A 16,389-nucleotide genomic window follows, 5' to 3' on the forward strand; every position below is an offset into this window, starting at 1 on the left:
GTCCGAACTCTGGGATGGAAGGTTCCTTGGAAAATGAAAAGGATTTGGTGCTCTCCCCATTAAAACCTTTTAAATCTTAGGTTCGAGAAGAAACTTCAAACTTGGTTCTTTGCATGTTTCACAAATTTCCTCCATTCCCAACCCATTTTCGGTTCGAAATTAATCAGGATGGGCCGGAGGACATCGCCACCAGAAATTGTCTCGCAGTGGCCAGGTTGTATTAAAAAACGTGGGCAAGACCTTTGGTGGTCATAATTTGCAATTTCATGAGGTTTGATATGTCTCATGATATGCTTCCCTGCATACTCCGGAAGTGTCCCCCAGTGGCCACCGGTAACCGGTTCCGGCGTGACCAGGTTGGGTCAGAGGATATTGGCATGACCTTAGATGGTCATAATTTTATATTTCATGACGTTTGATATGTCACATGATATGCTTCCTTGCATACTCCGTAAGTGTCCCCCCGTGTCCACCGGTAACCGATTCCGGCGTGACCAGGTTGGGTCATAGGATATTGGCATGACCTTAGATGGTCATAATTTTATATTTCATGAAGTTTGATATGTCGCATGATATGCTTCCCTGCATACTCCGGAAGTGTCCCCCAGTGGCCACCGGTAACCGGTTCCGGCGTGACCAGGTTGGGTCAGAGGATATTGGCATGACCTTAGATGGTTATAATTTTATATTTCATGAAGTTTGATATGTCGCATGATATGCTTCCCTGCATACTCCGGAAGTGTCCCCCAGTGGCCACCGGTAACCGGTTCCGGAGTGACCAGGTTGGGTCAGAGGATATCGGCATGACCTCAGATGGTCATAATTTTCAATTTCATGAAGTTTGATACGTCGCATGATATGCTTCCCTGCATACTCAGGAAGTGTCCCCCAGTGGCCACCGGTAACTGGTTCCGGCGTGACCAGGGTGAGTCAGAGGATATCGGAATGACCTCAGATGGTCATAATTTTTAATTTCATGACGTTTGATATGTCGCATGATATGCTTTCCTGCATACTCCGGAAGTGTCCCCCAGTGGCCACCGGTAACCGGTTCCGGAGTGACCAGGTTGGGTCATAGGATATTGGCATGACCTTAGATAGTCATAATTTTCTATTTCATGACGTTTGATATGTCGCATGATATGCTTCCTTGCATACTCCGGAATTGTCCCCCAGTGGCCACCGGTAACCGGTTCCGGAGTGACCAGGTTGGGTCAGAGGATATTGGCATGACCTCAGATGGTCATAATTTTCAATTTCATGAAGTTTGATACGTCGCATGGTAGGGTTCTTTGCATACTCCGGCAGTGTCCCCCAGTGGCCACCGGTAACCGGTTCCGGAGTGACCAGGTTGGGTCAGAGGATATTGGCATGACCTCAGATGGTCATAATTTTCAATTTCATGAAGTTTGATATGTCGCATGATATGCTTCCCTGCATACTCCGGAAGTGTCCCCCAGTGGCCACCGGTAACCGGTTCCGGAGTGACCAGGGTGAGTCAGAGGATATCGGAATGACCTCAGATGGTCATAATTTTCAATTTCATGAAGTTTGATATGCAACATGACGGGTTTCTAGCGATACCATTATTGGAACCGTTTTGGTGGTACCCTGGAACCGGTTGCGGATTGGCCACAGTTGGCCGGAACGATCCCAAACAGTCAGGGGTAGTTTATAGTATACGAATGTAATGATTTACAAAAAATCCGGTTGAAAAAATTGACTAATGTGTTGATTTTATAACAAAAGCTGAAAAAATCATGTTTTTCGGATGTTCCGGGTTAACGGAACCGGTGTCCACTTTTGACAAATCATCTCTACGGGAGCTTAAAGTTGAGGTTATTACCCGTCAAATGCAACTGGAAGCAACCCGCTATGTGTTATCGTTCCGGAGATACAGGTCCTCAAAGTCGGGGCCTCAAAAAGGACTTTTTTCGGTTGTAGCAGGTTCCCGGTGGCCACAGTGCCCAAAACCGGTTCTGCCAGTCGGAATCGCAAAGTAGACATTCTAACCTTTCATTTGCGGCCAAGACATCCAAAATCGGTCAAGGTTCCGAATTTTGGCAGCCAAAAACATTTCTGGGTCATATAGACCCGAGTACCATAAGTGTGACTTTTTTTCTGGGGGGCACTTCCGGTGGCCACCGGAAGTCCATTTTTGGCTCAAATGTGTGTCTTGGTAAGATGCACAAAGTCATAAAATTTCAGCTCTGTAAGTGCCAAAGGTCAAAAGTTACGATAACTTTTATCATGCTCTTGGGTCATATAGACCCGAAGACCATGCCCGGGTTAATCAAAGTTTGAGGCAAATACAAAAAAAAAAAACACAAAAAAAATATGGAAACAGAGTGTCCAATTTCCCGGAGTTACGGAATTTCCGGGAAACGATAAATTTTCATCTAAATTTCCCGAGAAACCCCGGTAATTCCCGGGAAATTTGAAATTTCAAATTGTAATTTTTTTGCAAATTTCCCGGGAAACGGGAAATATTTATTTTCGAGATTCCCGGGAAATTGAACGCTCTTTATGGAAAGCTAAATTTTATTGAATTTTTTATACCCATTTTTCGCAAATTTGAATGGAGACTTTAATGGGAAGACTAATTATGCAAAATGGTTTTTTTCTGGCATAGGGGATGAAAACTTGATTTGGGAAAACTGAGACAATTTTTCTTGCCATCTTTCCTAGTTTCGGCTTAAGCACAACTCCTGAGAAAAAGGCTTTCTTTCGAATCAGAACACGTTTAAAATGATTAGTTAACTGGAGTAGTGTGAAAATTGTATATTTGTCTACTAGTATTGGAATTGTGTTGTAGTTTGTTCAAAACACCTCAAGAATACAGCTTTTTTTATAGAACTTTTGTTCACTTAAGAAAACTAAATAATAAATCAAAACACCAAAAACAGAATATTTTTATTTTGTGTCGTGGTAACATGGAAATCATTTGTAGCATTATGGTAATAAAAATATACAACAGAAAAATCAAAATTCCATTTCGATCGTTTTGTCTGTAAAAAGAACGTACATTGCACTTTTCTGGGCAGCCCTACTTCCTAGAACAAAAACATAAAATCTACTCGAATGCTTAACTACTTTAGCGTGCTCTTTTCCTCAAAATTCTAAAAAGCAATCAGACACCTTCCGTCGAGCTAAACCTAAAAAAACAAAAATACGGTAGAGAAATATGTACACCCCTCCCGACTTCCTCCTTGATTAAATTAAAACCCAAAAATTGTCCTCACAATAAACACCAATAAAATGGGGAGTTTCACCTCATTTCCTTCGCTGCTGCAGCCAGGCCGTCATCCGGCCCACGACCAGCGGCCACAGAATGACGAGCGCCAACAGCCGGGGTGAAATTTCCTCAAACGGCCACCAGGGCGGATAGTTGTTGTTCTTCCGCAAGGCCTGCTTAACCGTCGCCACCTGGTTCTGATCCGCCGCCGCCCTCAAACTGGCCACCGACTGTTCGACCACGTTGATCCGCTGGTTGACCTGCTGGACGCTGGCGTTGAGCCGATCAATGGCCCGTGCCAACTGGGCCGCCACTTCCGGATTTCCGCCCATCGACAACGACGACGAGACGGAACCCAAGCTGTGGAACTGTTCGGAAGCCGAACCCAACGAACCACCGTTCTGGACGACGGCGCGACTACGCGACACGTGGTTCGCCACGATCGGCCGGAACGTGGACTCCGTCTCCGAGTCCTCAACCGTGTCGATGTACTCGTCGTCGCTCAAGTCCGACTGCGTTCCGCTGCCACCGTTCGCGTAGTGATGGTACCCATTGGTGAGCGGTTTGGCGTGGAATCCGTTGACCAGTGGGGCCGCCGGCTGCTGTTGCAACGAGGGAGGAACCGGTGAGGCCCGCGCCGGACTCGTGTCCCGCGAAGCGATCGGGGAGTTGGGCCGGGAGCGCACCTTCTGGATCGCTTCCGGTGCGACCATTTCCAGGTCGTTCAGGCTGACGCCGCTGTCCGAGGAGTCGTTGCCGTTGCCGGAGCCGTACTCGAGGAAGTTGGCCACGTTGTCCGTGTACGACATGGTTTCCACGATCTGAGAGGGGAAGAGGGGGAATTAAAAAGAAAATAATTACAAAGGGGTTTTATCCATTGAAAAACATGAGAATCTGGCAACCCTGTCAATACTAATGAGTACTTGAATGAAATCATTTGATCCGTCTTTTGATGGGTAATCGAAAGACCTTACCGTTAAGTTACTATATAATTTAAGGATCTGTCAACGTTGTTAACAGATAAGGTTATCGCCAATAATGTTGTCATCTGGCGATAACGACAAAGTTATCCAACCAACGATAACTCGTTTAAATTTATTTATTAAAATAAATTTATTATTACATGAGTATCTTAGATTTTAATTGCTGCTAATGAAACATATTTTTGATAACGGATGCATATGTAAAGAAAATCATAAAAAATATTTTCAAATACTCTGTTTTATTATAATTTTCAATTTTGGTATTCAAAGATTCAAATTTGTGTATACATATATAACTCTTTGGAGAATTTTGTTTTGCACAGAATACCGTATTTTAAAAACGTTACTTAATCTACCTTTAGGTGGTTGGTGCCTTCCTCGCATTCATTAAGTGAATACACCACAAAGCCTAAAAAAAGTGGATAAATAATACTTATTTTTATCAAAATATCTGAAATCCGGCCTCAAAAAGTTTATAAAAACACTAAAGTACTTATAACTTTTGATAGGGTTGTCAGATCTTCAATCACTTGGGCTTGTTCAAAAGGTCTTTCGAGTACCTATCCAACGATGGGTCGCATGATAGATTCGGACAACTTTTTCATTAAAATATTTGAGATCCGGCCTCAAAAAAGTGTATAAAAAACACTTAAGTGCTCATAAATTTTGATGGGATTGTCAGATCTTCAATTTTTTGAATGCGTTGGAAAGGTCTTTCAAATACCTTTCTAACTATATATATCATGCCGGGTTTTCTTACAAAAACCACCCTTTTTTACAATATTGCATACTCCAGCCAAATCGTTTTTTTAGCATAACTTTTGAAGTACTTTTCTAAACTTCATAATATTAACTAGGGTCTTGTGGGACCCCAAGACGGATCGAATGAGACCAAAACGGTCCAAATCGGTTCAGCAAGTCCGGAGATAATCGTGTGCATATTTTTTTGGTGCACGGACTCACATCCAGACACACGCACAGACATTTGCTCAGAATTTGATTCTGAGTCGATAGGTATACGTGAAGGTGGGTCTACGAGCTCGAATAAAGAAGTTCATTTTTCGAGTGATTTTATAGCCTTTCCTCATTGAGGTGAGGAAGGCAAAAATACTGAAATTTTCATAATTTGCAATATGGGTAAAAAAAATTGGTGTAGATTTTCAATACTTTAAAGATTTTAGTATAGAGTACCAACATTTTCACAAAATACCGTCGGCTTTCCTAAGGTGCCATGATAAGGTCCAGCTTGTGATGATACACTACTTACCATTTACTAAGCAATCGAAGCCAGAAAAGAAAAGATCACCAGTTGTGTTGGTACGAGCCGGGATTTGAACCCCGATCTACCGCTTACGAGTCGGAAGCGTTACTACTAGGCTACGTGGCTCGGTTCGTCGTTTGATATCGTATTGCAAATATTGAAAATCAGATTTTTTTTAATTTGCAGAATTTAGTGAAATCTAGAATCTATACAAAATTTTGCCTGTTTTGAAATTTAACAAAAAATTCCATACTAGAAGTAAAAAATCTAAAAATAAAAAAAAACCACAGATCAAAAATTCTTTCATTCTAAAATTAAAAATTAAAAATGCAAGCATTCTAAAAAGTTCTAAAATTCTACAATGTATGATTCTAAAATTTAGAATATTCAAAAACAATTAATAAAGAAATAAAAAAACTAAAATGTCGAACATAAAAACTTTAAAACATTTTAATTTAAGGAATAAATAATTCTATGTATATTAATTTCAGCGAATACAAATGAGATGAGTTTGACCAGTCGATTTTTCATAATAACATAAAATGTTAAGTTTCCCAATGAGGTTACTTTGGTCGCCAACTTAAATCGCACAAAATCCAGGGTTGTTACGGGAAAGTCGAAAAAAAAAATCCGCTCCAGATCCGCGCCGACCCAAAACCCAATCCGCGCGAAATCCGCGCCAAGTTAAAAAAAATCGCGACAAACATACAAGAAACTAATACAGTAAGAATTTGACAAAAAAAAAAACAGCATATCCGCGCCGTCCGTAACAACCCTGCACACGATTTGAATTATTACGATTATTATTTTTTTAAATTTTTGAAGTTTCCAAATATTTTGTTTAATAAATAATTTAGGCATTTTTCAGCTTTACATTAGAAGTTTTGGCGCTTTCATGCAAGATTACGTCCTTTTGAAAAAATAAACAGAGTTCAGGAATTGGGTACTAAAGCCTTATGTAATTTTTTATGTAAAAAGGTAAAAAACACGATTAAAAACCATTTCTGATCATTTTTTTTCTTTTTAGCGCAGAAAATATTATTGACAAGACAACATTTTTTCGATGGATCAACTATGGTCCCCTTGGAACGAGCTGTCAAGTAGGAACTTTTCTTTTCATGACCTCATTTTTTTTTTATATGGATTTTTGCGTTAGTTCTGAGCTGCGTACTAGCCTTTATATTGAACATATAATGAATAATGTGGAACTGTTCAAAAAAAATCTTTAAAATTAAAATTTAAAATGTTGTCGACTTTTTAATTGCGTCATATGGTAAATCCTCTAGTAAACTATTAGCAGGGTGACCACTCAAAGCCCATTTTCAAATTCCCGACTTTTTCAGTATACTTAAATAATAGGCATTTCTTATCTAAAGAATGATTTCAAACAGAACACTTTCTATAAGAAAAGTCAATACAAATCACCGAGAAAAAAATTCAAAATGATTTAAAAAATAAATCCAACTATAGGCAATTTTTGTAAATCCAGAAACTGAACAACAAATAAAAAAAATACTTCAAAAATGGAAATTCATTATTATGATTCAGTGTAGACACAAAAACAACTAGTCTTTGAAATATAATCGAAAGATCAACAATACCTATGACATTCATGGTATTTTTTTAAATTGGCAAACGTATACTTTTTGATACTTCGTTTCAACTGGAAATGAAAAAAAGTTAAAGATAACTGAACTAAAAATTTCTGATTTTTGATATTGAATTATTTAATCAATATTAATTTGTGGTTTGGTTGTGGTCTTTGTATTCACAATATTAATTTATCTAGTGGCCAGTATTTAACTCTTTTTTTATTTTCTATGAAAATTCAGTTTGATATGATTTGGGTTTTCCCACTTATTTTAAGCAAAATGTTTGAAGAGACAAATTTTTAAAACAATTTTGCAACAAACTCAAAATTTCTTGGATTATTTTTTTTGCAATTTCAATATTTTCTTCATGGTTTCAAAGCGTAAAAAAGTTTTTCAATTTTGGATTTTATTCGATATTTAAGTTTTCCGAAAACTGAAAATCAAGCTTTATCTATAGTAGGTAATTTGTCCATACTCTCAAAAAAAGTTAAGGGCAATATTTGGAAAAAACATATTATAACTTACATAATGAATTTAGTAAAACAATTAAAAATATTTACAAAAAAACATTGCACACTCAACTTGTCATAACTCTATGCTGGCCATTAGGCTCTATTTTTATATTATTGTTTCATTAACTTTACCTCTTGTTTGGTAAAACATTAATTATGAATAGAGATCATTGGATGCATAAAAAGTATTATGATAATCTGTGTCAAAGGCATGCAATATTCATTAAGATTTTGAATGTCTTAAACAGCTTTTCCATACTCAAATATATTGAAATAGTGGAAAGAACCTTAAATTTAAAGTAAGTTACTAAAGCAGAATTCAGTGTATTCAATTGGAAAATTGTAAAAAAAAACAAAATTATTCAAGAGTTGAAAAATAATTTTCAAACAAGTATGCCTAAGTATGCGATTTTCTGCGGATTTTTGCGAATTCCCGACTTTTTTCCGAGTTTCCCGATTTCCCCACTTGAGTGGCCACTCTGTATTAATTAGTGATTTTGATAAACAATGTTAGTTTTTCATTTTTTTTACAACAAGAAATCCTTCAGGGTTGCGAATGAGCGAGCGCTCACGGAAGGCTTGCTCGCTCCAGCTGGAGCGTGAGTTTTTATCAGGTAGCTCGTGCTCGCTCACGCTCACCGGAGCGTTTTGCGCTCACGTGAGCTGGTGAGCCAGAGTAGGTAGTTGTTTTTTCCCTGTTGAAGCATCTGCCTGTTTGAAACGAAGTTTCTAGAACTTTCTCAGCACAGGCAGCAAAAACAAACAAGAAAGTGGTCGAACAAACAAACGTAGGCAATGAAATGGATTTGATCAGCGAACCGAAATTTACGTTCTATTTAAAATCTAGACATTTTTCGAACAAGGAACAATAAACTAAATTCATAATGTAAACATTCATTGACGTGAAGAGATGCACTGTTTGTTCACAAATCAAATCCATATTGGACCATATTGTATTGTTGTTATGTACAAAAATATTGACAATTTATGTATATTTTATTTATTTTTAAATAATCTTTTAAACAGTTACAATCATCCATGTTCAAAACATCATATATAACTTGTAAATGAATATTTTCAGAGGTTTGGTTGCGAAAGTGTTGAATGAAATCCACTTGTTGGAAGAAGAGCCAACCTTTTCGTGGTGAAAAATATTGACAATTTATTTGACTTGAGTCAAAGGGGTTAAGCGTTATAGAAATTTTAAGGCATATATTTAAAATAGAACTGTTTCAAAAATGTTACCCTATTTTCTAAAATGTTTGCTAAATAAAGACTAACCTTATAGAAATGATTAGCCGTTTCTAATCACTGAATCATTGAAAGATTTAATAAACGGAATAACTTTTTTTAATGGTAGCTCATTCTGACACGCAATCTGGAAATGTAGTCAAAACACTGATTAGGTACATAAAACAGTTTAATGTTATATTTTAATCAACCAAGCATTTAACCTTGAATCGAACTTACCAAAGCATAAATCCTCTTGAATCAATTCATTGTTTTGTAAGTTTTTCTAAGGTTTACAGGCCCTTTTATTTAGGCGGCCTTTTAATTCAAAAATATTTATACATTCAACTGTATGTCTAAAAAATTATTTGACCCTTGCGAATCCAACCTTTTATTTAAAACATGATTGATGAAACTAAGCTATTCCAATTCATATATCATAAAATTTGTTCACAATGTCATATTTCCACAGCCCTACTGCACCTTACGCAAAAAATCTATCTAGAATTAACTTTCTCAAAAACGTTAAATGATTAGCGCACGTCCAAAATGAGCGCTCCGTGAGCGAAATATGAGCGTGAGCGCGAGCGTGGAGCAACCGCGAGCTGAAAAAATCGGAGCAAACGTGAGCGCGGGCAAACGTGAGCTAGCTCGCGCAGCGCTCCTCCTCACGAATGAGCGAAAAGTGAGCGCTCACGAGCGCGTGAGCGCGTGAGGAACGCAACACTGAAATCCTTTTTCAAAATGATTGAGATTGCGAATCTTTGCCTCCATTTATATGCTAATCACGCAAGCACCATATATCTGGCCATTTTTATCGTTTTTGCCTTCCTCACCTCACTGAGGCAAGGCTATAAAATCACTCGAAAAATGAACTTCTTAAATACACCTCCTAGATATACCTTCACGTATACCTATCGACTCAGAATCAAATTCTGAACAAATGTCTGTGGGGATGTGTGTAGACACGATTTTTTTTCCACACGATTATCTCAGAACTGACTGAACCGATTTAAGCCGGATCCGCCTTATTCTATTCGTTTTCGGGTCCCCTAAGACCCCATTCAATTTTATTTTGTTTAGTAAAGTATTTAAAAAGTTATGCCAAGAAAATTATTTTTGTACATACAAAAAAGGGTGATTTTTTGCATAACCTCAAAAGGCCGGGTCTTTTTGTTTACGTGCGAGAGTCGCGCCAGATGCGAAACGCCCGGTTGCCATATTGCTTCAAATGAAAGTCTGCATGTTTTCTGGAAAAGTCTGTATCAGATATATATTTTTTTTTCATAAACTTATTTTCATTATTACTTTGTAAATGTGAGGAAGGCACCACCCACCTAATGGTGGATTAAGAAACGTTTTTCTGACAGAAGTTGGAGAATTTCTTCCCCGTGAGAGTACTTTTAAACAAGTAACGTTCGCTCTTACCTTTTTCAGCTCATCGACGTACTTTTGCATGGCCGCCTCCTTGGGCATGTCCCCGAGCCGGTTCCAGGCGTCCCATTTGGCTCTGCAAAAATTAAAATAAACAAAAACAAAGCCGTTGAAGCAAGCTCAAAGTATAGCAATTGACGTCTCGCAAGCAAGCGGCACCAGTTCTCACCTGTTGACGACGTTCCAGAGTGCCGGCCGGCCCGCGTTGCACTTTCCTTCGGTCGCTTGCTTGAAAAGCGAGTAGAAAGTCAGGAGCATCTCGTTGCTCGGCTGGTACGGGCCTGAAACGGGTTGAGAAACAAAACACAAATATTAGTCACTCGGTTGCGCAATTGATTGACTGTAAAGATCATCAGCGCCTCCTTCCCATGTCGAGATTATCCATTATCCACAAATTTGCAAATTGTTGGAACGGTGCATCGAAAAACTTAATTCGACTCATTGTGTTAAATTTAATAAAAGTCGCAAATCCAGCCAAATTGATAAGTGTTTGCCGAGCATGCGGAATGACGCAACACAAAAGTCTTAAGGTCAACCCAGACGCACGCCGGTAAACGAAGGTAGAAGTTTAATTGAGCTGCGCCGCTACCAACCGGTCCAAGGGGGGCACTTAATAATTCACCAGCCCCACGTGTGTTCGTACGAAAATAAAGCGAAAAGTAAGTAAAAAAAAACACTGAATATGTGTGTACAAAACAAACCAGGACAGGCAAACTGCACTTGACCGTTGAAGGTTGGCACTTAATTTGCGAAAAAAAGGAAGGAAACAAAATACTCTGACATGCAAAAATTTAGATTTAAATATATTGAAAGCTTAGATTCAGCTGTTATCTTGATTTGTTGTTTGAAAAAAATAAATTAAAAAAATGCTGTGAATAGAATACAGATAATCAATTGAATAAGCTCCGGTCATAGCACCACATATCGGAAGGCACGCCGACTGGGACTTCGATTTTTCCCATTTTTGCCTTCCTCACTGAGGAAAGGCTATAGAATCACTTGGAAAATGAACTTTTTAATTTGACCTCCTAGACCCACCTTCATTTGTACTTATCGACTCAGAATCAAATTCTGAACAAATATCTGTGCGTGTGAGGCGATGTTGATCAAAAATATGCACATGATTTTCTCGGCTTTGGCTGAACGAATTTTGTCCGGAAGTGGCCCACTCGGTTCACTTTCAGGGCCTACAGCTTGGTATTGAAACTTGTACAGTTTCATTTAGTCGTTTAAAAGGGGTGTACCCCATTTGGCAAAACGGGTTTTCAGGAAGGACGTTTGGCATAATTGGTCCAAGACATCAGGGACGTTTGGCCTAATGGACATTTGGCATAATGGACGTTTGGTATAACTCGTTCAAAAACCATCTAGGACGTTTGGCATAATTATTGCTAGCTTTTTTTTTTGTATTTATTTTTCATAAAGTATAAAGTATTTATTTTTTTGTAAAGAATAATAATGCATAGATTTTTTTTCCTATTTTCTAACTAAACAGATAATTTTACTTATAAAGATGATTTTTTTCTTCAAGAAATCAGGTGTCTTTGTCATTTTCTCCCAATAGGTGTAGTTTTTCCCCTTTTTTGAACATTTCTTAAAAAAGTTTTAAAATGCATTTTTTCATAAATTTATAAAATAAAAGTTATAATATTAAGATTTTTCTCCTTTTCAATACCGAATCTATGACATTTCCCCGAAACCCACATTCCCGAAGAGACATTTCCCCGAATGCCACATCTCCGAATGGCGGCTTCCCCTAAAAACCATTTTCCCGAATGGCCACTTCCCCTAATTTTCCACATCCCTTAAAATCATTTTCCCGAATGACCGGGTTCGGGAAAGTAGCGATCAATATCATGTCCACGTTTGATCGTTCAAAAATTCCGAGCTTCACTTGAATTTTGAATATTCAAATTGATGTAAGTGCGACAACTTGCCAAAGGGATTTCAGGTCAGAACATGTTTGACACACGTTCAGGCCCGACTACCGCAAAAATTTGTAATTATTACTCGGGACCTTGGCAATCAAAATCAACCAAACTTCGGGACAATGCACAGAATGGTCAACCAAACAAAACGTGTTTGGCTCTATTTTTCGTTTATTCAAGGCCAGACTTTAAAACGCGTTTTTTTCGGAACGTCAAAAAAGCGACAAACGACAAGATAACACAACAACGTCAATTTGATACATTGATCATTTCGCAAAAATGCATTTAGTTTAAAATCAAATTACAGTCCAGACTCGATTATCCGAAGGCCTTGTCAAAAGTTCACTCCGGATAATTGAATAATAAACATGTTTTTAGACGTCTTTTTTGTTTTGCTGTCGAGCTTAAGTATAGCCCCTAAACTACTTTAAAGTGATTTAGTTATTTTACATCTAAAATGGCGGTGATGAAATATAAAAATAAATGCATTTTGTAATACAATAATCAACTATTTAGATTTGATTAAAAAGGGTTGGTTGCAGAACTTGAATTGGACGTAATAAAAATTAAAAAAAAAAAATGTTCAAAGCCTTCATCCAGCCAAAATTGATAAAGACGAATCAGTTCAGTTAAACAAAATCTAGAATAAACTGAATCCTGCGCATCGAGTCGTCGCATAAAGCTATCGTTGCTGTTCAATCCTTACCACGTAGATACCGTTTTGGAAAATTGTCCTTTGCTGAAAATTGCCGCTATAAAAAATAAACTTTTTTTTATGGACCGTGGATAATCTCAATACCCCGCACTCTTGAAGTGTCCGCGTGGTTTATGAATGGCCTCCTATGGTTATTTGTTTTTTTTTTAACACACGTAGGAGAATTTAATCTTAAGTTCATACTTTTATTTAAAAAAAAAATCCCTAAATAACAATTCAGTTTTTATCTAGGTTATCATTCAGGAAAATTGATTTTTCGGAGAAGTAAACATTCGGGTTTATGTAAATTAGGGAAAACGACAGTTCGGTAAAATGGCCATTCAGGTACATGACATTCGGGGATATGGAATTTTCGGAAAAATGATTTTCGGGGAAGTGGCACTTTCGGGGAAATGATTTTCGGGGATGTGGAATTTTAGGGGAAATGATTTTCGGGGATATGGGATTCGCGAAAGTGGGATTCGGGGATAAGGGATAAAACCCTAAAAAAATACTTTTTGGTTATTTAAAAATTGAGTTTGTTTATGAAATTTTCGCTTCTTCTATATAAAATTCAATTTAGAAGAGCAATTCTCTACGAAATCGGTCTTTTTTCTTAAATTTTAATTTTTGTATTTTTTTTATTTAATCCGACTGAAACTTTTTTAGTGCCTTCGGTATGCCCAAAGAAGCCTGTTTGCATCATTTGTCCATATAATTTTCCATACAAATTTGGCAGCTGGCTATACAAAAATGATGTAAGAAAATTCAAAAATCTGTATAGTTTGATCGATTTGGTGTCTTCAGCAAAGTTGTAGGTATGAATATGGACTACACTGAAAAAAATGATACACGGTAAAAAAAATTTTGTGTTTTTTTATTTAACTTTTTGTCACTAAAACTTAATTTGCAAAAAAACACTATTTTTATTTTTTTTTAGTTTTTGATATGTTTTAGTGAACATTAAATGCCAACTTTTCAGAAATTTCCAGGTTGTGCAAAAAATCTTTGAGCGAGTTTTGAATTTTTGAATCAATACTGATTTTTTCAAAAAATCGAAAAATTGGTCGCAAAAAAATTTCAGCTTAATTTTTCGATGTAAAATCAAATTTGCAATTAAAAAGTACTCTAGGGAAATTTTGATAAAGTGCACCGTTTTCAAGTTAAATCCATTTTTAGGTGACTTTTTTGAAAATAGTCACAGTTTTTCATTTTTTTTAAATTAGTGCACATGTTTGCCCACTTTTGAGATTTTTTTTTGAAAAGCTGAGAAAATTCTCTATATTTTGCATTTTTGAACTTTGTTGATACGACCCTTAGTTGCTGAGATATTGCCATGCAAATGTTTAAAAACAGGAAAATTGATGTTTTCTAAGTTCCAGCCAAACAACACACCATTTTCTAATGACGGTATCTCAGCAACTAATGGTTACAATGTTAAAATATGAAACATTCGTGAAATTTTCCGATCTTTTCGAAAACAATATTTTCAAAAATTTTAAACCAAGGCTATCATTTTAAAAGGGCGTAATATTGAATGTTTAGCCCTTTTAAAATGTTAGTATTGGTTTAAAAATTTTGAAAATATTTTTTTTTGAAAAGATCGGGAAATTTCACGATTGTTTCATATTTTAACATTGAAAATCGTTAGTTTCTGAGATATCGACATTAGAAAATGGTGGGTTGTTTGGGTGAGACTTAGAAAACATAATTTTCCTGTTTTTAAACCTTTGCATGGCAATATCTCAGTAACTAAGGGTCGTATCAACAAAGTTCAAAAATGCAAAATATAGAGAATTTTCTCAGCTTTTCAAAAATATTTTTTTCAAAGGTGGGCAAACATGTGCATTAATTTTAAAAAAAATGAAAAACTGCGGCTATTTTCAAAAAAGTCACCTAAAAATGGATTTAACTTGAAAACGGTGCACTTTATCAAAATTTCACTAAAGTACTTTTTGATTGCAAATTTGATTTTACATCGAAAAATGAAGTTTCGAAACTTTTGCGACCAATTTTTCGATTTTTTGAAAAAATCAGTATTGATTCAAAAATTTATAACTCGCTCAAAGATTTTTTGCACAACCTGGAAAATTCTGAAAAATTGACATTTGATGTCCTCTAAAACACATAAAAAAATAAAAAAATAATGTTTTTATGCAAATCAAGTTTTAGTGACAAAAAGTTAAATAAAAAATCACCCAATTTTTTTTACCGTGTATAATTTTTTTTCAGTGTGGTCCATATCCATATCTACAACTTTGCCGAAGACACCGAATCGATCCAAAAATTCCTTCAAAAGATACAGAGGGTGCTTAGTGACTCGAGTAAATCTACTAAATTTAATTTCTCTTATTTTATTGTTTCTTCTTTCGTTGAATTCGTCATCTAGGATGTGCTTCGTTTTGGCGATATTTTAGCAAATCAAATACCGTAAACCGGGGTGACTTTGATAGGATTTCAATTAGTTTTTAGCATATTTTCCAACAGGTAAGGTTTTTCTCAAGATTGTTATTTTTAAAACATGTACTGGGGTAGACTACACAAAGTCCATGCACTATTTCGGAATAAAAGTTTTTTTCAATAATGTTTAAAAAAATAGTTACGTTAAAAATTCTTAGTTTTAATTCCGGGGTGACTTTGATAGTCATAGTTTTTCTTGTTAAAATCTTATTTAAGATGTTCAAACTTTATTTGTACCCTAAATGTACCATCACTAAAGTAGCTAATATAGTTTTTAAGAAAAAAAACAATGTTTATATTTAGTTAACTAAGTGTATAGGCTTTTAAGCAAAATACATATAAATTTAAGGTAAAATTGTTAAAAAGTCGAAATTTCGCCTAAAATTTGTTAAAACTGGTTTTGTTTATAAAATTATCGATTTATTTTGCATTTTTTACAGAATTTGAAGCACGAATCACAAGTTTTCACATTTTAGATGAAATTTATTTAACTGAAATTGCTTATAAATTTGGAGATTTTTTTAAATGGTGTTTCAAAAACACATATTATTTATTATTTACAAATTTATTTAACCTTCTCCTAGTGGAAAATTGTCCAAAGAATTCGAAAATGCATTCCGTTTTCCGATTAAAAATCATGTTCATTGAGAAAATCATGACACTTTGAGAAGTTTAAAATAATGACTTTCATCAACATTTTCTTAACTATAGTTAACTAACTATTTAAACTTGTTGACATTTTATGAAAAGTTCTTCTTGAGATACTTTGAACACTTCTCTACCACGGTCAGTATGTTTCTAAACCATTCCTTACGTATTTTAATTGTACTCTTCATTTTGCGGAAAAATCGCAAACCTATCAAAGTCACCCCGGCTATCAAAGTCACCCCGTTTTACGGTATATAAAATATCGGCAGCTTTGGAACATCCTGCAAACAATTACAAAATGAGTTTCTTCAACTGATCTTGCATCGGATAATTCTTCCTTTATCTTGAGAGTATTCAAATATGTTGCACTTTTGAAGGCAAGCAAGTCTTTCTAACATTGTTCCGGTATTTT

General features: G+C 36.2%; 1 protein-coding gene across 1 annotated transcript in view; it reads right to left on the bottom strand.

Moving 5' to 3' along the window:
- Positions 1–2,749: 2,749 nt before the first annotated feature.
- Positions 2,750–16,389, bottom strand: part of LOC120425385 (acyl-CoA-binding domain-containing protein 5) — a 31,386-nt gene continuing 17,746 nt past the window's right edge. Inside the window, exons 2-4 of the mRNA XM_039589900.2 lie at positions 10,417–10,528; positions 10,242–10,323; positions 2,750–4,056 (exon numbers count right to left, since the gene is read on the bottom strand). Of these exons, the coding sequence (XP_039445834.1) occupies positions 3,274–4,056; positions 10,242–10,323; positions 10,417–10,528 (977 nt within the window). The 3' untranslated portion in view covers positions 2,750–3,273. The remainder of the gene's footprint in view (positions 4,057–10,241; positions 10,324–10,416; positions 10,529–16,389) is intronic.

This window comes from Culex pipiens, chromosome 1, assembly GCF_016801865.2.
Source record: "Culex pipiens pallens isolate TS chromosome 1, TS_CPP_V2, whole genome shotgun sequence".
Taxonomy (NCBI): Eukaryota; Metazoa; Arthropoda; class Insecta; order Diptera; family Culicidae; genus Culex; species Culex pipiens.